At 41.6% G+C, this 22,003-nt stretch overlaps 1 protein-coding gene and 1 long non-coding RNA gene across 2 annotated transcripts; both read left to right on the forward strand.

Annotated features, from left to right (window-relative positions):
• The first annotated feature begins 5,191 nt into the window (after window positions 1–5,191).
• Window positions 5,192–9,048, forward strand: LOC127305190 (probable protein phosphatase 2C 27). Its single transcript, XM_051335574.1, has 4 exons — window positions 5,192–5,583; window positions 7,225–7,419; window positions 7,625–7,836; window positions 8,148–9,048. The coding sequence occupies exons 1-4, from the start codon at window positions 5,530–5,532 to the stop codon at window positions 8,713–8,715; spliced, it is 1,029 nt and encodes a 342-aa protein (XP_051191534.1). The 5' UTR covers window positions 5,192–5,529; the 3' UTR covers window positions 8,716–9,048.
• A 12,080-nt stretch (window positions 9,049–21,128) lies between these two features.
• LOC127305191 (uncharacterized) lies at window positions 21,129–21,764 on the forward strand. Its single transcript, XR_007853730.1, has 2 exons — window positions 21,129–21,236; window positions 21,471–21,764. It is a non-coding gene; the product is annotated as an uncharacterized lncRNA (long non-coding RNA).
• The last annotated feature ends 239 nt before the right edge of the window (window positions 21,765–22,003 follow it).

The following is a 22,003-nucleotide window of genomic DNA, read 5'->3' on the forward strand; positions in this document are numbered from 1 at the left end:
TGATTGTGCTAACTAGCTATGTTACATAAGTATCACAAACTTAACAAGACAAGATGAGTCTACAACTTAATTTATATGATTTTACATGATACCACACATATATTACTAACCACCACTATGACTAGTCTCAGAAATGAGGATTGTGTGACCGTGCCGTCGCTACACAGGCCCGTCTCCAGGATTTAGGGCCCCCGGGGCATGCGGGTTACAAAATGTGCCATATTTTTGTTCAAACTCAATAACTATTAAAATGAGATCACATATTTTTACATAATTAAGTAACTTTAGAATGCGCTATTTCGTACAATGTTCAGAAATATATCAACTATTTATCGTAAAATAGTAAATATAACACTAAAATAATAAAATGAACCTCATGTTCTACCAAAAAACATCATCTGCCTATTACTTCAAATAAAATCTCCAGTCATATATTTTCATAATTAACATTCTTCAAATTCTCAAGTGCTAGGCCACAAGAGCAAGTAATAGGGCGTTGTAGCTAGGCCCCTAAGTGTAGACGCGATTTACTAGGGTCAACATGGACACCGAGTGGATTGTCGTTGTGTACACTTTAGCTACAAACATTCACCAGTCCTTAACCCTCAGCTCACTCCTTAACTATTGTTGGAGCACAATGTTTATGCATACACGTACCCTAGGTCGTCAGCGGAAATGGAGGCGCGGAGCATACTTGGGAGGGGGCCATTGCCCCCAACTCCAAAAAATTCTTGAAGATATTGTATATCTCTAATGTTTTTTACTATCACTAAATGATCAACAATGATGATCTCATATTTCTAAGGTTCACATTCAACATCATGCCACATAAGTAAATGCAATACTCAGTTCATCCTAGATTTAGTTAGTGGAGTTTTCTCTTAGTAGATGAGTATTAGTGAGATGTGTTGGTTCATCTCAATCATAGGTTGTGTTTCCACATGAATAGTTATCAAACACATATTTATGTCACACCAATACTATGTCTTCCTTAAAGATTTTTTATTCCATCATTTTTATAAGAAAGTGTACAGTGAACGCATAAACCCCGGTCTTTTCTTTTCATCACAAGAAACACGTTTTACTTGCATTTACATACCTTTACGATTTCATCACTTAAGTAACTCGAAATTACAAAAATATGTATCACACTTGCATTTAGTTTTTTATAAAGTCCACGTCACTATCATCACCATGCCATTTTTCTTTTGCATAGCAATTAGTTTACCTCTCATAATATATTTAACATTTTTACGTTGCTGCATATTTAGCTTACTTTTTACTATTAGTTTTCAATTCTAATACGGAATTTTGTGCTTGACGACTACTTGGTGAAGTTGGGGATCAGAGAAGGCTTGGATCTCCTCAGCTGGTTCGTATGGGTCGAGAGCTCGTCGACCGCTAGGCTCCTCGATAAGGTGCCTAGGAGTCAACAGCTGAAGAAGAAGGTAGCCTCCTTCTTCCTTGGCCGGCCATGGTGGCGAGGGAGGTTGGCTTGGAGGCGGACTGCGGAGTTGTTTTCCGACCTGACCGGCCGTGGAGGCGAGGGGGCGGGAGATGTTGCACAGCTCCCGCTTCTTCTTCTAGTTGCTGATACAATTCTCGTCGCTGCCGGCTCTCTCTCTCTCGATTCTCAAGGCCCATGGCGGTGGCTTGAGCTCGGGATTGGACGGCCGACGGTGATGGTTTCGATGAGGAGCTTATCTCCGATGTTTCAATGGCAGATTCCTGTCTTCGCGTCGGACTCAATGACAGTAGGGTTGTCGCTCCACCGCCGCTTTGCTCTAGCTGTCGGTGCTCTCCTGGGCTTCGTCTCCAAGTGGCTTGTTCCTCCGTCGTCGGAGCTGGATCTGGAGGAGGAGGAGGAGGACGGAGGGCTTGATCGTGTTTTCAAGTTTTCTCTTTGGTCCTTTATGCTTATTTCCTGGACCCCTGTGTAATTCCATGTACTTATAGAATCTACTTGTACTCCAGTTTTATTAATAGCAGCTTTTATCGGATGGTTCACCCGGTGACTTGTTCAAAAAGAAAAAAAATAAGGGTTGGATCTCCTCAGCTGGTTCGTATTATTTTTTCGATAAAGGGCGCTTTCATTACTTTTAAAAGTAGCACACCCGGCCTCTGCATAACAAGATGCACACAGCCGCACACTCACAAAGTGACATAGTAGCACACACACAAGATAATTTAAAACCCAACACTGAAGGACTAAAACACGTAAGGACAGCTAAGACACAGAGGACTCTATCCTTAGATTACGCCGCCATCTATGTTGGGAAAAATTATCCTTCGACACATCCTCCAATCGTGTAGAAACCTCCATAAAGAGGTCTCGGCTCTCTGGCTTCTGAAGCAAGGACCACGAACGGAGCAAAGCGGTGGATCGGTAGATAACCTGCAAACATGAAGAATTAGTATCATGGAAAATATTGTCATTTCTACATAGCCAAAGCGACCAAATAATGGCAATCGCCCCCACCTTAATAAAAGTTTTATACCTACGATCCACTCCACTGAGCCAACTGCCAAAAAAATTAACAACACTCTAAAGAGGATACAAGGTCGAACCTATTTAGTTTATTGACCATATAGATCTCGCAAATTTACAGTTGAAAAAAGCGCTGAGTTTACATGGCAGGAAAAGAAAGCGCTGTGGGTAGGCGTAAGCCACCGGCCGGATCCTCCACGCGTACGTCAGGACTCAGGAGTGAGCTAGCGATCGAGACTCGAGAGCGAGGCCAAGCAAACGTGTCGTCCATCGCCATGACGAAACATTGTGAAACTGTCAGCTGAAGCAAACGTGTCCCCGCCAAGACGACACTTCCTAGAGTAAATTCTATCAGCCGAAGCAAACGTGTCGGGCAACTCGATTGCTATGCTTCCGCAATCCGGCATGCGGCATGGAAGAAAAGGAAAGTACAAGATAATCCGGAAAATTGCAAGACTGGAATTGGAGTATACTGTCAACTTATTGGCCAAGGACGAGAAGAAACACTCATGATTCAGGCCTCGACAGCACACTCTTCTTCGCCATTGCTTGCGGAAGCTGATGCACTTCTGTTTGCAACAAAAGTTGCTGCCCAGGTCCAAGCACAAGGAATTACATTTCTTACTGACAACCTCACACTTGCAAGAGCAGCTTCAGCAACAGCAATCACCAATGAACAGGTACCTTGGGAACTTAGGCAACAAATAGCAGGCTATAAAAGAGACTCAGAAGAGCTGCAGTCCAAAATCTACCACATAAATAGGAATCTAAATGGAGTAGCCCATGATTGTGCACAACAGGCAATTAGACGACCTATGTCTTTGCCTATCTTCACTTGTTTGAATTCAGCTCACAGATGTATAGGCTCATGTCCCTTTGCTCTCTCATTCCAAAACTTTGAATTCCAGGGATATGTACTACTTGATGTACTTTGCATATGAGCTGAATGAAAATGTGGCGTCCCGGGCGCCTTTCCTTGTTTAAAAAAAAAAAAAAAAAAAGATTGCTATGCTTCCGCGTGTCAAGCCAGCAGGAAAATATGCAGGTGAGACATGAGAGCTACCCAGAACTTGCACACGTGTCCCTCGGCTTTCTGGCACTGGCAGCAGCGTGTACGTGTGTCGTTCCGATCCCACGACACACGACGCTTCCTTGGCTGACACGCGGGACCCATTTACTGAACCGGGCTCTCGGTCAGCAGCGTTGATTCTGCTTTGATTAACTGACAATCACGTCTAGTACTGGTTGGGAAGTATGCGTGCAAGCTCCTGCTGACGCCGATGCTGATGCTGCCTCGATCTAGCTCGTTCGTCGTCCATGGAAATTGCGTGGAGGTTGACAAGGTGGTGGAGTCGCGCATCTTCCTGTCTCCACCGTCGCCGGATGGACGAATGGATGGTGGTGGTTGCATTGCCCACATCCTTTGTGTGCTGGACGGATAGTTGACCAAATGCCGGCTATAATTGCCTGCATCACAAATGAGGATTGTGTGACGCTGCGTCCCTACGTACACCACCTAGCTACAAACGCCCACCGGTCGTTGACCCTCGGCTCACTACTTATCAATGTACTTCCTCCGTCTCATAGAACATGTTTATGATTTATTGAAATTCAAATATATCTATATATTATTCAGTGTCTAGATATTTATAAGTTTTGATAAATCTCAGATAATTTTTACGAGACGGAAGGAGTAACATATTTTTCCAGGAAGGGCTTGCGAAATCGATTGTCTACAATGAGGCTACTACTAGGCCAGGTTCGATTTCAAAACTCCTGAAATTAATAAGTTTTACATGAATTTTCATGGTTTATTTCTTAAGAAAAGGTGCTAGGGGTAGAGATCGATGTTTTCGGGTATCAGCTGCAGCCCGGAACTTCCGTTTCCCTTCAAGAAATGTTGCCACATGGGGAGGCCAAGTTTCAGAAAATGGGTGAGCGTGTCTCTCAAATACTCCCATTTTTCATAGGTGCCTAACAACTTCGATTTAAAATTTATTTGAATTCACTCGGGCATCTCAATACCAATATATTAAGTATCTATAGGCAAAAAATAGCAATCAGAGAAAGTACTTACTCCTTTTCAGTTTTTCACACTCATCTAAAGTCATACAACAACTATGGAGGACTTGATTAATATTGTTTGGTTGCACATTAAGAACCAAAACTATGTTGGATTCGACTTAGTCGAGAGATCATGTTTCCATTCAAAAGAGTAGGAGGAATATGCACATTCAAAATGCCTACGGTTACCTAGCATGATTAGGCGTATTGGGGTAGTAAATGTTCTAAAATTTAATAAATTTGCATGTTCCCCTCAAGAATAAAAAATATCTGCATGTTAAACCCACGCTCAACGTTCAAAATATTCACCTCAAAACAAAAGAAAAACGTTCAAGCTGTTTTTCCTCGAGCCCATGATTTTTCTCACGGAGCTTCGAAGGAAATATTACACGTGGGTTAAAATCCAACCAGCGGAAACAAAAAGTGAAGAAACACTCGTTCCCAGAATTACACGCGGAAAACGACCGAAAATCCTTCCTAATTTGACCGGCCGCTCTCGCTGACAGCGTGGGGCCTCGTCTCATACGCGTGGAAAAGGAGGTCCAAAAATAAAGCAAGAAAAAAAACCCGGCGGTTGTAATCGGCACGTGCCTTTTCTCTCCCATCTCGTCTCGAATAAATACCTCTCCCCGTTCTCCTCTCTCCTCCATCTCCGGTGCGAGAGAGTCCGTGACAAAAATCCAGAGACGCAGCAGCAAATCCTCAGCTTTCCTTTCCCCGATCGAACACAACAGGGGCAGAGATATTCCCGCGGATCTTCCACTCCGTTTCCCGCTCGCCTTCCCCACCCTTCTCTCCGTCTCCGTCTCCGGCCCGGTCTCGTCCGTGTGTACTTCTCAGTTCCGATCGATAATCCTCGGAGCGGGGGCGGCGAGGACTCTTTCTTGCAGCTGAGTTTCGAATCGGGAAAACAGAGAGCGAGTGCGTGAGAGGCGGAGAAGAACAAGAACAGGAGCAAGCTTCCTGGCGAGCCGGACATGTGCGTGGAGGGATTCGAGGAGGCGGAGATCCAGAGGCCGGCAGATTTCGCGGTGCGTAACCCCGGCTCCTCCTCCTCTTTCTTCTTCTTCATATTCAATGTTTGAAAGTTCATCTGTGTCTGGATTCTTGTTCGATTTCTCCTTCGTTCGTTCGTTTACGGATCGATTTGTCCGTGAGAGAGAATTCGGCGCTTTTCTCCTCCCCGTAATAATATAAGAAAAACAAAATGAAAATAGGTGCTCTGTTTTATCATCTTTGGTGGTGGCTGATTGATTGATCTGTGCGTGTTCGTTCGGTCAGGGACGAGAAGATGGAAGGGAAAAACACTCTAGCCGCGGTTGCTTCGCCTACACACTTCGCGTGTCCCGTTTCTTTCCTTAAATCCTGTAGAGCCAAGTCGGAGATATTATTGGTACTAGTTTAGTAACTGCGACCGGGAGATATCACAATGAATATTCAACTTCACCATATTATCTTCAGTGCTCTCTCCTCACCCGCAAAAAAAAAAAAAAAAAAAAAATCTTTCCCCTCGTGCAGAAGGTGTGAACATGAGGAATATGCTTTGAATTGTTCGGCCAGCGGCCAAGAAGTTTCTAGCTAGTAGGATTTTTAGAGGCCTGCTGCAAAAGCAAAATCTTTCTTGTTGTCCTGGCCCGTGGACGTCGCCCTACTCCTGTCTGTCCGTTTGTGCGTCGCATTGTTGGTCGTCTCATGCTGTACCTTCTGATTCTGTGATCAAATCCTGTGGGATTTTCAGTCGACGTGTCTGCTCCATATCCTCTCCTAGTCCCATCTCCTGTGATAATTGAGATGTTTGCATGTGACGGGTAGGGTTCTACCGAGTGGTACTGTACTTCCTTTTTTCACATCAAACAGAGACACAAAAAATCATCACTGCAAAGTTCACAAATGTGAGTCTTTGTGGAATCGAGGTCAAATCGCAGCACCCAAAGGAGTGGTGCCCTTTACAGCCTTTTAAAGCCTAGGAAAAAGATATATTGTTGGACAAAAATGTAATCATCCATCATCTTTAGATATACTACTACTAGTACTAAAACAACCAGCACCGGTAAAGTTCAGATAGTGCTCTACTACTTTCTGGATTGAGGCCAAGGGAAAGCTGGCTTTTTCCGTGCTGTCGAGCCTCCACGCACGACACGTCCTCGTACCTTGGACATTTCTTAGTGAACTTTATAGGTCTGAATTACAAAATGATGAGGTAGCTTTGTCCCTTTAGCTTGCATTGCAAGAGGTAAGTGGATAATGGAGTGGTGCCCAAGGATGCACACCTGGAAGCTCTGCATTACTCTGCTAGTTAGTTTCCACAGGGAGTAACAACCGGAGCTTCTGTTTCTGCACTTGTGCTTGGGGTTTTTGTTTATGATTGCCCCTTCTAGAAATGGCTGCTGGTAGCCTTCCTTGGCCAATAAGGGATTGACTTGTATCCGGCTTGACTCAGTTGGGGTTCTGTTTGTGTGTCCCTTTCAGCTAGGTGGATTAGTACTGTAAGTCGTCCACTTTCTATGTGATGGTGACTATGTTATTTATGCAATTAGAGTTGTTTGCAGAGTTGAAACTAGGTGAATATTCATTTAACCTAGCAGCATATTTTATAACGATGATGCAGTACCCTGCTTTAATACCAGGTTTGCTTCTTATCTAATATATTTCGGTTTTTGGGTAATCTGCAGATGGAAAGAGTTGTTGAGAACACGGTGCTACTCGATTTCGAGAGTTGGCACAACTTTTCCCCAGCTATCCGATCAGGGGATTGGTCTGACATTGGTGGCCGTGAATACATGGAAGATACGCATGTCTGCATCCCCAACTTAGCAAAGAGTTTTGGTTATAAGACTGCAGATGATGAAGTTATTTCTTTCTATGGGGTAATTGCTTATCTACTATACCATTCTGATTCTTCATTTCTAAAAACATGGCTATGTAATAGTGAAATGTTTACCAGTGTCTTTATGTGTAATTAACTCCCCCCCTGTAGCAATAACATTTCGGTAGTTCTTCATCCTAGTCACAAGGATCATGAAATATTATGTTTTCGAATTTCTAACGTCGTCCTGTCCTTACAATTCTCAGGTATTTGATGGACATGGTGGAAAAGATGCTGCACAGTATGTTCGTGACAACTTGCCACGGGTCATCGTGGAAGATGCTGCTTTTCCTCTTGAGCTTGAGAAGGTAGTCAGGAGGTCGTTTGTGCAAACTGATAGTCAGTTTGCAGAGAAGTGCTCTATCCACGATGGACTTTCTTCTGGAACAACTGCGCTTACAGCAATGATTTTTGGAAGGTACTATTTCTGTCACATGGACATCCAGGCTCTCTTAGTTTAACCTTATCATTTAATTGATGATAGAACATTATAATTAATGTAGCAGTGTACTGGAGCTTGACACTAGGTAAACTTGTTCCTAGGCATTCTAAGTCTGTACTAGTAGCAGGCATGTTTACATTATTGTTTAGGATAGTTTCTCAGTCTGTTCCCTATGAGTCATTCCGGAATTATTTGAACTTAAGCTTTGCACTTTCTACTGCAGGTTTCTTTTTTACCAATAGATTCCAAGTTATCAGCAATGCTAATTGCCCACATGTCTTCTGCAGATCTCTTCTTGTCGCTAATGCTGGTGATTGCCGGGCAGTCCTTTCCCGGCGCGGTGTTGCAGTTGAAATGTCGAATGACCACAGAACCTGTTGCCTCCATGAAAGAAAACGTGTAGAATCACTAGGCGGCTACGTCGACGACGGCTATCTGAATGGCCAGCTTGCGGTCACCAGAGCGCTCGGTGACTGGCATCTCGATGGCCTGAAGGAGACAGGCGAGCCGGGTGGCCCGCTGAGCGCGGAGCCGGAGCTTAAGATGATCACGCTGACTAAGGACGATGAGTTCTTGATCATTGGCAGCGACGGCATCTGGGACTACTTCTCGAACCAGAACTCTGTGGACTTCGCACGGCAGCGGCTCCAGGAGCACAACGACCTGCGGCGGTGCTGCAGGCAGATCGTGGAGGAGGCGATCAGACGGGGCGCAACGGACAACCTGACGGCGGTAATGGTCTCCTTCCACCAGGAAGCCCCACCGCAGCTCAGAGTGGCCAGCAGGGGCAGGGTTGAGCGGAGCATCTCGGCTGAGGGGTTCAATAACCTCAGGGTGCTCCTGGAAGGCCAGTGATGGGGGTGGCACGCCATTGTTGCCACCTCTTCTTGTCGGTGTTGTTCTACATTGTTGAGTGTTAACTGTACGTAGCGATTTGCGGGTTCTGCTGCTGCTTGTCTGTCCATTGATCGATCGTCGACATGCAAATGGCTATTGATGCCCGAGAATAAACCGATGAACCCTGAAGATCTCACCTGTAAATAATTTGAGAGGTCGGTAAGGGTGGTAGTAGCGTGCATCCAGGGGGCTTTGAGGCTCAATATGTGATGGTTTTTTGCCCCCATTCTTTTCTCCTGTAAGAGAAACTGTTCTGGTATTATCAATCAATGTAACTGGAGTTGATCACCACCGATGTATGTTCTTGTTCATTTTGCCTGTAGTACTTCATTATCCAGGTTTTTCAAGTAAGTGAACAGGAAGAGCAGGAAAAATGAAACCTGCTGGCCAATACTACGATACAATCTGATTCTGTACAGGTTTAAATACCATCCAAATCAATTGATCTGAAACTTACAATTGTGGCTTGATGGGAGCGGTGGATCATGAATAGCATATTGACTGTTAAAATGTTGAGCAGTCTAGAATAATTGCACATGAAAATTAACTAACATATTCAGCCTATAACAAATACGGAGTATGAAATATTGATCACATCATTTCCAACTAACACTAAATCCCAGAGTAAGTCAACCAAACTGAAATAAAACGACACTATCAATAATAATAATCATTATAATGTTGGCAACAGCACCTGTGTGTGGCATCAGCACAGGAACATTGGTTGTTGCTACTGGCATACCTCAAGAAGATTATTCCAAACAGAGACATACCTCCAGTAAATAAGTTCGTTTGATATATAATCAGGTTCACAGTGCACCAAAAACTCACTCGTCGCTCTCTAAGTTGTCCCATAAGATTTTTTTTTCGAGGGTGACGGGGGAAAACTCCCCACCATTTGTTATTCATATCTCGAAAATGGCCAAGCAGCCGATCTGTATGTACACAAGGGAAAAATAAACGAAAATGATAAAAAGTTCAAAAATTTAAATCCTTTGAGATTCCTGTATATTATGCAACCTACTATTAGGGAAAATTAACAAATTTGAATTTTGAATTTTTTTGTAAAAAAAGTTTATTTCTCGCTAAAATGGCTCTAACTTTTGCATACGATGTCGGAAAAAAATCTATAACCTATCAAAATGATCGTCACAAAATCAGACAAACGATTTCAAGTGAGAGTTTTTTCGGAAAACAGAAAATAGATGGAAACAGAGCAGACAATTTGACTTACACACAACACAAGTGCTTAGATGTGCCATTCGATTGAAGCAAGATTTGTCAAGAGCTTCCCAAAAGAACATTGGCAGTTTAAATTAGATGGACAACAACAATATATATAGTTCTACTCTTTTTCCAATTCAAATTCTCAAAATAGTCAAGAACAGACTCCAAATAGTAAAAAAAATAGTAAAAAAAATAGAACAACTAAGAGTCTTCATTAGCCTATGAGTAAACTTGGTTATTTAGTCCGAGAATTGAAATATTTTCATGTGAATATGGAAATAAACGTTCAGTCGTGAATATTGTCTTTTCTAAAATGAAAGAACATGGCACTACAAATATATTCACCCCCTTACTCTTTTCCTCCCTTTTTCACAAGGGGGAAGGAACTATATTAATGCCTCAAAAAAAAGGAGCTATATTCATTTAAAATATTGAGCCCACCAGTATTTCAAGAGTCAAAGTTATAACTAAGCTGCCTCTCCTCTGAAGCTCACTTCGCACAAATATCTGCAGCATGGCTAGCTCCGCGTCCCACAAAATTATGCGAGAAAACAGAGAAATTCCAGCAAAGCTCTTGAAAATCTATGAGAACTGGGAGCAAGGTGAAGATAACAATCAGCTATCACAAGCAACACCTTGAGTGAATGAAACAAAATGAGCATTATTTCTTGACTGAAGATAATATTCGTCTCTATATCTCACATTCACTTTCAGATTCTGAATTAATACTGGTCGATAGAAGAATCCATATCTTCTAAAAATTTGAGCTATGAATCATTCTGAATATGCACCTATAACTTGCTTCTACTTCATATATCGGATGTGTGTTCCTGAATAAGTGATTATTACCTGCATTAAGTTAAGCAAAGAAAATGGATGCATGTTCCTAAATAACTGATTATTACATGTATTAAGGTTAAGAAACAAACATGTGCACAAAGGTAACGTAATTAGCCTTTTGTAATAAACACGTTCATCAAAGTCTACTCCCAGCTCTCAAGATTTTGACACCAAATCACCACCACAATAAATCAACTTGCAAGACACGAATTGGGAGAAAACAAAACAAACATCTTAACCATACAACCTCTGAAACAGCAAACAATAATTATTTTGAAGATGAAAATAACTGAAAAATCAAAGTAAACTGAAAGGGGCCATGTGTGTCTGTATCCATAGAACGAAATTGATAGGATAAAGGGCGCAAAGCAAGAAACTCATGTTTGTATCTTGTTCTTGTCGCGGATTCTTGTAGACCAGCACATCATTGATCCTTAGATGCCGTTGCTCCCTGTGAACGAAGCCATCGTATCCCCTCGTGCAGGTACATGGCCTATTGCTCCTCGAAGCCTCCGCTCGGGTGACTTCATTGTCGAAGTGGGTACAAATGCGAGGGAACTCGCGCCTTATTGACTCTGTGGAGCTAGAATAGGAGCACGCAAGGAGGCGCGGCGGTGTGGGAATTCTACGATGGTCACGAGGAGAAAGAAGGCTAGCATCAGCACTTGGCTATCGGCTTCTCCTCGCCCAAATAATTGGGCTTGAGTAAAATAGTCAGCTGCACATACCCGTTGAGGGAAACATCCATGATTGACGTGACATTTATTGGGGAAATCAACGACAAATTTGGCTATGTTAATTCCTTTACTAATTACTGATGATGGCTTTCCATGGTTAGCAAAATTTACATTGATTGGAAGGAGAACCTAAAAATAAAGATTGATAGCTTTCCTTTTACTCCTGCTCGGAAGGATATGGTACGAAATCGGACGTTAAATGTGAATCAATTTTTGACCGTGTTAAGATTATATTAGACGGTTCAGATGAATGCAAGTGGCAAAGGCAAAGCCAAAGTGACGTACCAACTCCAATATAATAGTATAGATTTCCATGGTTAGCAAAATTTACATTGATTGGAAGGAGAACCTAAAAATAAAGATTAATGGCTTTCCTTTTACTACCGCTCGGAAGGATATGGTACGAAATCGGACGTTAAATGTGAATCAATTTTTGATCGGAAACGTTAAGATTATATTAGACGGTTCAGATGAATGCAAAGTGCAAAGGCAAAGCCAAAGTGACGTACCAACTCCAATATAATAGTATAGATAGACTAGTTAGGTGCCCGTGCGTTGCTACGGCACAACATACTAAATGTATAGATGAATATTCCCATCAACTCACTACTTCATTCAGCAACATCACATGTTTTCATCTTCTCCAAATTCTAGTAAACCTCGTGATTCTTATATAGTCTATGTAAAAAATTATGGAATGACTTTTTTACTATGAATAATGAACAGAAGACATAGCTCTTTACATGCTTATTTTCATCTTACCATCCAGCTCCATTTCTCCAAACATAACGAATCTCTAAATCAAGTAAATACTTCTAGAGAATATGTACATAAGAGAGATGAGAAAAGCTCCATTTCATTTAACATTTTGCTCCATTTCATTTAACATGACGGGTGGCCACATAAAAATTTCTTTCCACTTTGCAAATTTGAGATATGTCATCTTAACATCTTGATAATGCATACACAACAGATTATGAGTATCAAGTCTTTTAACTTCACAAATAGTAAGGCTAAATCAGCTTTTGCAACAGGTGACAAGAAAAAAAATATGTATTTGACACTCTTACATAAGACAATGGGAAAATACTACAAAAAATGTCCCATGCATTAGTCGCAAAAACTTGCAGCAGGTTCTCAAACAGATTATGCATGTTCCGATCTCCTCCATAACCTTGGGTATCACATGCATTCTAATCCTTAATGAACCAAACCAACCTTCACCACGACCAATTCCACACCTTGATCATCTTGCTCGCCTTGCACATCTCTGACATTCCAAAATTCAAATGGATAAGTAAAAGCAAGTAATATATTTACATCAAGGCATCAAGCAATCACATGATGGCAAACAACAATCCATAAAACCTATGAGTCGACCTGTAGATAAAAATGACGAACAGTCCAACAACAAACTGATGCAGTCTGGTGTGAAAGGAATACTTACATCGCCTTGTGTAAATCAATGTATTGCAGGTTGTATTTCTAATGTATTTCACAATTTTTTATTTCAGATTTGGAAAACCTAGCTAGACATGTGAGGCAACTAACATGGCCATGTGTACTATGTACTTTAGTGCATCCTTCGACCTCTTCTTCCTCTCTGCAAAGTGAAATTTGATTATTTTTAAATACGCATTATTCACCACATAGAGTAACGAGATTCCTTCATACATTTATAAGATTTTTTACATTTGAACGTTATCAGCTAATGATAAAAGGTTTCTATTAGCAGATCATTGTTATTTCAGCATCACACAGGACATGTAACCTCCAAATTTAAAAGGTTGCCCATAATTAGCATAATTAAAACCTTCATTGCACGGAATGGAGGTTGTTCTTGTTACCAGCAAAGCATGGTGCTAGCGCTCATGATCCACAACCATGTTCTTAAGAAAAACATCAGAGACGAATATGATGTGCCCCTAATTACATTTGATTTTTCACGATTAATTAATAAACCTTGACAATATCCCCAAAAAATGTCTGGTAATTGCAGTCCAAATTAAAGTAAAAACATACGCACACCTCTAAAACCAAAATCCGTACCTGACATGAAAAGATCACGCCAATTATCAAATAATCTTTGACCAAGCACACACAGAAATAATGTATTGCCCAGATTTAACACCATGGCATTAACAAATGGGAAAACAGATTTGTTCACTCTGTCCAACTTTTGCAGTGGATGAGTATATTGATCACTAAACCATGGCCCAATTGTATGACTAAAATATCATTACCATTCAACAAAATATCATGAGAGAAAAACCAAAAGGAAAATTAAGATCTTACATTCCACTGGGCCATTTATTGATGTGGTGTTCTTAACGTAGTTCCAGACATTACTATTTTGAAAGAACCCCGTTCTGAAAGTGAGGAATCCTTCTTTTTTCACTCAGGTGTAGAGCTTAAGCTTTTGAGTCATACCCAGATTCAAGATAAAGAGGCCGACTCGGGTGTAGAGCTTAACAGGAAGAATCCTTCTTGGAACTACGATATTCCATAGTTTTGATGCTAACAGTTTCCTAGAAAAAGAAAGGCTATTGAGTTGGTTCAAAATTGACTTTACACGAAAGCGCTCAAGATTGACTGTAAACAGTAAACACATAGCATTGTATCAACAAGGTGCACAAGTATCTCACACTCACAATAGATAAACCAAATTTCTAGAAAATTTCACGAAAAATGTGACGATACACAAGTATATTAAAATTACTTGGCGATCAATCTACATAATTAAGTGGTTCCGTACATTTGATCAAAAGAGTATTTGCTACCTAACTACCAACAATTTCAGACCTTTAAAATATAATACATGCGGCTCCTGAAAAACAAGGGACTTCAACATGTCACTGGTAGCTTTATCTTGATATATTTTACGCTTCAATGTACATCCATGTTCGACAGATTTAAAAAGTCAGAAACATACTGTAGTGTAATCTAGCTCAGACAAATTCTCCATCCATATGACTTATAGATTAGAAATTTTTATATAAATTCATCGATTGGTAGAAACCAAACATTTGCTTACTGATACATCTTTTATGTCAAAAAAAAACCACACCAACTTCAAAACATCCAAACCCCCAAGGGTTAATGAGGAATAGAAGGTGCACTGACCCTGTTGGAGGCCTTGGCCTAGTGTCTCTTGGAGAAGACCACTGATTCCGGTAGTCTTATCATATATTGATAGCCTTCATCTCACCACCACATGTCGACAACCACCGGCTCCGCTCACCACCTCGTAGTCATCAAAATTTTAATGTCTGAGCAGGCCATGATTATTAGTCTTTATTTGACTATACTCCCCTTGATGGAGAAAAAAAATCTACTGTGGAATGTGTCTATAACTCATTTCTAGACATAAGAAAAACTTTAAGAAAGGTTGTACTTTATCTAGGAACTAAGAAAAGAAATCTCAGGCATATAAGCTAACTATAATGGGCCAAGAAAATAATAAGCTACATCTGAAAATTACAATGAATGCTTTAACAAGCAACTGACAAATATATTGTACATATGAAAAAACACAAAACATGCATTGATAACTTTACGAGAGCACTAACCTAGGTAATAAAAAGAGCACTGACCTGTACAAGAAAAATAGCACTAACAAGGAAAATCAACAACTTCAGCTGAATTGTTTCATTGACGCATCCACTAATTTTCTTTCTTTCGTGCCCATATTTGTTGTCCAATGTAGCTGAGCTTAAAGAGGGCTTCCATATCATGATCTATCATGTTCTGAACTGATATCTTGTAAAACAAAGTTCAACAGCTTCTCATAGAAAATTCTCGGAAATCTCTACATTTATTTTGCAGATGAATTTAAGATGTTTTGTGCATAGTAGCATTCAAAAATCAAGAACAACTGATAGAACAACATAACAAAAGGTTAAAAAAATCATTTTCAAAAGTACAAAACATAGCCAGTAGCCATATATAAGTACAGCCGGTACTCATAGTTATATGAAGTGAGCCTAGTTTAAAAATCATGGCAAAGCTTTATTCCACATTTCCACTATTGAAGTTATTTTGCAATAATGCAATTTTACCCTGTATAAACCAATAAATACTTCCATCCAGACCTTCCATCGTATAAGCCTAGCCTAGTTTAAAGTGCAAAATAAAGGAAGAAGTGTTTGTTAGTTTGACTTTCTAGCACAGACAATACTCCAAGAAGATAGGTTTACCTATGTAGTGGAATATACAGGTTAGCACTTAGAAGTTTAAGATGCACATCTGCTTGTTTTTAAAGTAGTGGTGATTTGGTATCCGATTGCATGACATATAGGAGTAGAATATACAGGTTCTAACTTGTATTCTGGACTTATACTCAAGGAAGATGCCGTTCGACATCATCAGTGCGAAAGAAGCATCAGGAGGGCCGAAATTGGACATCAATCAAAATTTTGAAATACCTAATTTGGTGCAAGCCGATGCGGCAGCGTCGGGCGGTTCAAGATGTGTCGGCCAGAAGGATTGGGCCATCGGATCGGCGACGCAATCCTTCAGTACGTTGATGCAGAACATACCACATCCAGCCCAACGACATGGTCCTCCCGAGGAGACAGAGGTCTTCTACATCGGTTGTTTACGCGCCGTGCGCCGTGGGGGAACCCGGCCGGCGATAGGGGAGGTCATCGACGGGATGCGCCTTGGCGGAGGACACGACCCGGCCGACGATGGGGAGGTCGTCGACGGATGGGAACAGACGCGGCGGCGTTGGTCGACTGACTGTCGGCAGTGATGGAGGCAGGCAGGGTTCCATGGCTCGGGGGTGAACACGAAGGGCGGGGAGAGGAAGGGTGGCCTGGGCCGGCGCAATATGTTGGGTCGCCCGGCGATTGTGGTGATCTTTCCATTGATGACCCGCAAAGAGTTTTTTGTTTCCATGTTTTGCAAATTCCCCACTTTCTTCCATGTTATTTCAAAATCTTGAGATTGTGATTGATACGTGACTGATAATTGATACCATCGTTAACGTTAACAAAGGAAAGGAGGGCGACTTACCATAAAAATAATGGAAAAGTAAATCGAACGGATGGATTTTGAGCGGAGACCGTGAGATTAGATGGGACGGTTAGGATGTTCCCAATCTCCTTCACCAAACGCATTGTATGACGTACGACCAACTGGAATATAATAGTAAAGATTTCCATGGTTAGCAAAATTTACATTGATTGGAAGGAGAACCTAAAAATAAAGATTGATAGCTTTCCTTTTACTCCCGCTCGGAAGGATATGGTACGAAATCGGACGTTAAATGTGAATCAATTTTTGACCGGAAACGTTAAGATTATATTAGACGGTTCAGATGAATGCAAAGTGCAAAGGCAAAGCCAAAGTGACATACCAACTCTAATACAATAGTATAGATAACGCATTGAATATTAAATTTTAGTGCGTGTCTAGGTCTCATAAAATTTGTACTCATTAAATTCTCATTTTCAACCTAGTTAAAACTTATTACATTCTCACACTGCACAAATTACGAGGCAAAATCCAAAGGTTGAAAGCGTCGACTGATACATGTTAAAAAACAGGCACCTGATTTCTAGCCATCCGTAAATTTTAATCGGCAATTAGTATCAAATCCGAGGAAAGTAGCATTTCTTACTAGCGACTCAGGTTATTTCCCGGATCATCGGACGCGGCTAACAAATCCAACATCACAAAAGGATCCCGATCCAGAGCGCTTCCCATTTTGTTGCAAATAAAAAAATAACAAGAAACAAGATCTCTTCTTCCCAATAAAATCTGGAATTCATTTTAAAATACAATAGAGAAATCAACGTAATTAGCATTAGTTGACAGAAAATTAATTGGCATTTAATGCAGAATCCCCTATCCAATACAGGAATGGCGACATACGCCGACGGCCGTGGCGTACGCCGACGGCCAAATGTCGGGGCCGTCGGCGTATGGCCCGGCATGGCCAGCCAGCCCGTCGACTCTCGGCGTATCGTTGCCGTCGGCGTAGCGAAGTCTACGCCGAGGGAAGCCCTCGGCATATATTTGGCCCTAGGCGTAGACAGGGCTACGCCGACGGCCACCCTCGGCGTAGGCCATTTTTTAAATTTGTCTAATTTCTAAAAATCATAACTAATTCATATGATGTCAGAAAAATGCGTATGAGATATCAAAATGTTCAGAAAAACATCCTCTATCCGTTTATGTCAAAATCATGCATATTTGAATCATGTACAGTACCATTTTAATATAGAAACAATTCAATCACTTTCTTATATGTCCTTAGGTTCCCGTTTTAGCCAGATGGCAATTTAAACGAAGTCAGAAAATCTCGCGGAGCCTCATGGCATCATTTTATGTGTCCTAGTAACCACTCCAAAAGATGGAATTGGGATACGGCAATTATTTTAGAAAACCCTTCACGAACAGGACTATCAAGTCCGGAGGTTTATGGCTTGTAGGACAAATGAGTAGGAAACGCCCGTGACACCGCATAGTTTGTCGGAACGAGGCCATATTTGGCACGTGCGTGGTCCCTGGGATGGGAAGCAAGGCTCCGGGAGCGGATTTCCGATCCGACCCGTGGGCGATGGTTTTTTCATTTTTCGGGGTGCCAAAACGGGTTTTTTTTTGTGAAGTAACTACATGAGGCGCATTTTAGTATTGCGGGAGACCTCCGCGTAGTGGTAGGACACCGCCTTCGCACCACATATCACATGCCATATGTGCACGCTAGCAATCTGGGAATCCATGCGGCTTCCTACGGTGTCCAACCGAATCCGCTGGAAAGTGATCGGATTTAAACTAGGGCTACACTTTTCGTCGCTCAATAAATTCCAGGAAAAATGTTATTAGTTCTATGACACATCACTTTATGTGCGAATTTTTTTCCGTTTAGCGCGATGGGAAACGGGTGCACCAGCGCGCCCGGTACGGCCATACCGCATCTCCGTGGGGGCCCGTTTTGGCCAAATGGCAATTTAAACAAAGTCAGAAAATCCCGCGGAGCCGCATGACGTCATTTTATGTGTCCTAGTAACCACTCCAAAAGTCGGAATTAGGATACGGAAATTATTTTGGAAAACCCTTCACAAACAGGGCTATCACGTCCGGAGTTCTATGGCTTTTAGGGCAAATGAGTAGGAAATGGCCAGTGACACCGCATAGTTTGTCGGAACGAGGCCATATTTGGCACGTGCGTGGTCCCTGATATGGGAAGCAAGGCCCCGGGAGCGGATTTCCAATCCGACGTGGGGGCGATGGTTTTTTTCATTTTCGGGGTTCCAAAACGGGTTTATTTGTGAAGTAACTACATGGGGCGCATTTTAGTATTGCGCGAGACCTCCGCGTAGTGGTAGGACACCACCTTCGCACCACATATCATATGTCATATGTGCGCGCTAGCTATCTGGGAATCCATGCGGCTTCCTACGGTGTCCCGCCGAATCCGCTGGAAAGTGACCGGATTTGAACTAGGGTTACACTTTTCGTTGCTCAATAAATTCCGGGGAAAATGTTTTTAGGTCTATGGCACATCACTTTATGTGCGAATTTTTTTCCGTTTAGCGCGATGGTAAACGGATGCACCAGCGCGCCCGGTACGGCCATACCGCATCTTCGTGGGGGCCGTTTTGGCCAAATGGCAATTTAAACGAAGTCCGAAAATCCCGCGCAGCCGCATGGCGTCATTTTATGTGTCCTAGTAACCACTCCAAAAGTCGGAATTAGGATACAACAATTATTTTGGAAAACCCTTCACAAACAGGGCTATCACGTCCGAAGTTCTATGGCTTTTAGGGCAAATGAGTAGGAAACGGCCCGTGACACCGCATAGTTTGTCAGAACGAGGCCATATTTGGCACGTGCGTGGTCCCTGGGATGGAAAGCAAGGCCCCGGGAGCGGATTTCCAATCCGACCCATGGTCGATGGTTTTTTCATTTTCGGGGTGCCAAAACGGGTTTTTTTTTGTGAAGCAGCTACATGGGGTGTATTTTAGTATTGTGCGAGACCTCCGCGTAGTGGTAGGACACCGCCTCCGCACCACATATCACATGTCATATGTACGCGCTAGCTATCTGGGAATCCCTGCGGCTTCCTAAGGTGTCCCGCCGAATCCGCTAGAAACTGACCGGATTTGAACTAGGGGTACACTTTCCGTCACTCAATAAATTCCGCAAAAATGTTTTTAGGTCTAATTTTTGTCTGTTTAGCGTGTTGGCGAACGGTGCACCAGCGCGCCCGATACAGCCATTTCGCATCTCCCGAGGGAGCCGTTTTGGCCACATGGTAAATTGGGCGTCATATTTGGATTCCTCTAATTTTTAGGTTCAAATGATGATATGGATGTTATATTTAGATTCCTCTCATTTTTCTGATCGATTTAGACATATTATTTGTGGAATTTAGATTTTCCGATTTAAAGATATTAATTATTCCATATTAAATATTAAATAGAAAAAGGACCAAAAAATAAAATCATTTTATTGTTATTTGAATTCAATATTATTATTACTTATATATTCATTGTTGTCTACTTAAGTAATTGTTTGGGATTCAAAAATAAAGAGGTGTGCATCTCGGTTCAAGGGTTAATAGGGTTGATATGCTATTATTATCAGCAAGAGGTGTCAATTCTTTAATGGAAGTTCATCCGAATGGAACCAAGAAGTTAAGCGTGCTGAGCCTGGAGTAGTGTGAGGATGGGTGACCGACTGGAAAGTTTAACCATGATTGTAATTTGACCTAAGATTAAATGTACTTAGAGTTAAATATGTATTGGGTGATAGATAAACAAGTAAAAAAAGAAAAAAAGAAAAAGAAAAGAAAAAAATGGTGTAAAAGAAATTAAATTTTTAAAAGTCTATGCCTAGGGTTTTGCCGTCGGCATATAGAAAAAATATTTTTTTTTCGAATTTTTTTTTCAAATTTTTTTGGAAAAAGGAAATTTGAATTTTTTAAAAATCTATGCCGAGGGTTTTGCCATCGGCGTAGCGTGATACGCCGAGGGCCGGGCTACGCCGACGGCGATAGTGGCTTTGCCGAGGGAGTTATACGCCGAGGAGCTACGCCGAGGGTGGCCGTCGGCATAGCCTACGCCGACGGCCAAAGCAGGCTATGCCGAGGGTTCCTGGCCCTCGGCATATCGCCACATTCCTGTAGTGATCATATCACAATAGATATAGCCAGTTGAGATTTTCATCTATCGTATCACAATAGATTAACGGTTTTGCTATGTCTCAGTCAACTGAGAATTTTTTAAGTCTAAGTCACTTACAAAAAGTACTTGAGTTGTACTTTTCTGTTAAAAAAGTGCAATTGCACTTTTCTACCAGAAATGTGCAACTGGACCAAGTTGCACTTTTTTTTTAACTGCAGTTGCACTTTTCTGAGGTGACTTAGACTTAAGAAAATCTCAGTCAACTGAGACCTATCATATCACAATAAATTGATGCAGAAAATTAATTGGCAATTAATGCAGCAGATATATCTTGCACATATCGTATCACAATCATATCTTTGACATTATTCTGGTCTCATCTTCCGCTGCTATATATATGTCGTAGCCTATTTGGATGTGCATCAATTGTACACCCTCGCTTACTAGCCTTTGTGCCTGTTTATTCTCCAAGACATGGGAGTCCTCAAGGTGCAAATTCTACTATGCATGCTACTGCTCACGTCGCTTCTTTTTGTTCCCGGTAAGCGACGTCTGGAAATTTCATACTCAATGCATTGTCTTTACACTATTTGTGCGTTTGCCACTCATATAAGAAGACCAAGCCACCAAGGCACTCTCTCAGTCCATTATCTATTGATTTGCCACTCATATATTAACTTCTTGCTCCATTACACATCTATCTATTTTGCTTTTGTGGATCATTGCAGAACCTGATATTTTTTTCATACACCATATTATGGTGGTTGTTTTGTAGGATCGGAAGCCAAGATCTGCAAAGAAAAGAGCGAGACCTATAACGAGTATCCATGCTATTACGATGCATGTTTTGAGGCCTGTCAGAAGGAGGGATTTACCCAGGGGGGATGCACCGTGGTCAGCTATAGACCACCTGTAGGGATGTGTTTCTGTCAAAGAGAATGTTGAACAAAAGCACGTAGCACCTGTCGTAAATATGTGTGGTGTATCAAATAATATGGCTCAGTAGTACACTGAGTTGACAATGGTCAATACCTGAAGTTAAGGCTTTAATTTACCAAATATTTCTTGAGCTTTTTTAGGTACTCGGTACTCGCGTGTTTTTTTAGCCATTGATTATGACACAATTTATTTCAGCCGTTAACTAAAACACGATGAAGTCTACCGTTAGGTGTCTCTACCAATCTCGATAAAAATTCTCTGCGACAAGGCCGCAGCGCACATACCAAAGAGCCTCATAATCTCCCTTATCAGTACATCTTAATTAAGAATTTTTATCCCTCCAATCTAGACGCAATCTGTCTAAAGCCG

Source organism: Lolium perenne, chromosome 6 (genome assembly GCF_019359855.2).
Source record: "Lolium perenne isolate Kyuss_39 chromosome 6, Kyuss_2.0, whole genome shotgun sequence".
Lineage (NCBI taxonomy): Eukaryota > Viridiplantae > Streptophyta > Magnoliopsida > Poales > Poaceae > Lolium > Lolium perenne.

Bases quoted from the DNA above. Each gene is read 5' to 3' on its own strand.
- LOC127305190 (XM_051335574.1), top strand. From the start codon at position 5,530: ATGTGCGTGGAGGGATTCGAGGAGGCGGAGATCCAGAGGCCGGCAGAT. The intron at 5,584-7,224 runs GTGCGTAACCCC...GGTAATCTGCAG, and splicing joins AGAGGCCGGCAGATTTCGCG to ATGGAAAGAGTTGTTGAGAA. The intron at 7,837-8,147 runs GTACTATTTCTG...TGTCTTCTGCAG, and splicing joins ACAGCAATGATTTTTGGAAG to ATCTCTTCTTGTCGCTAATG.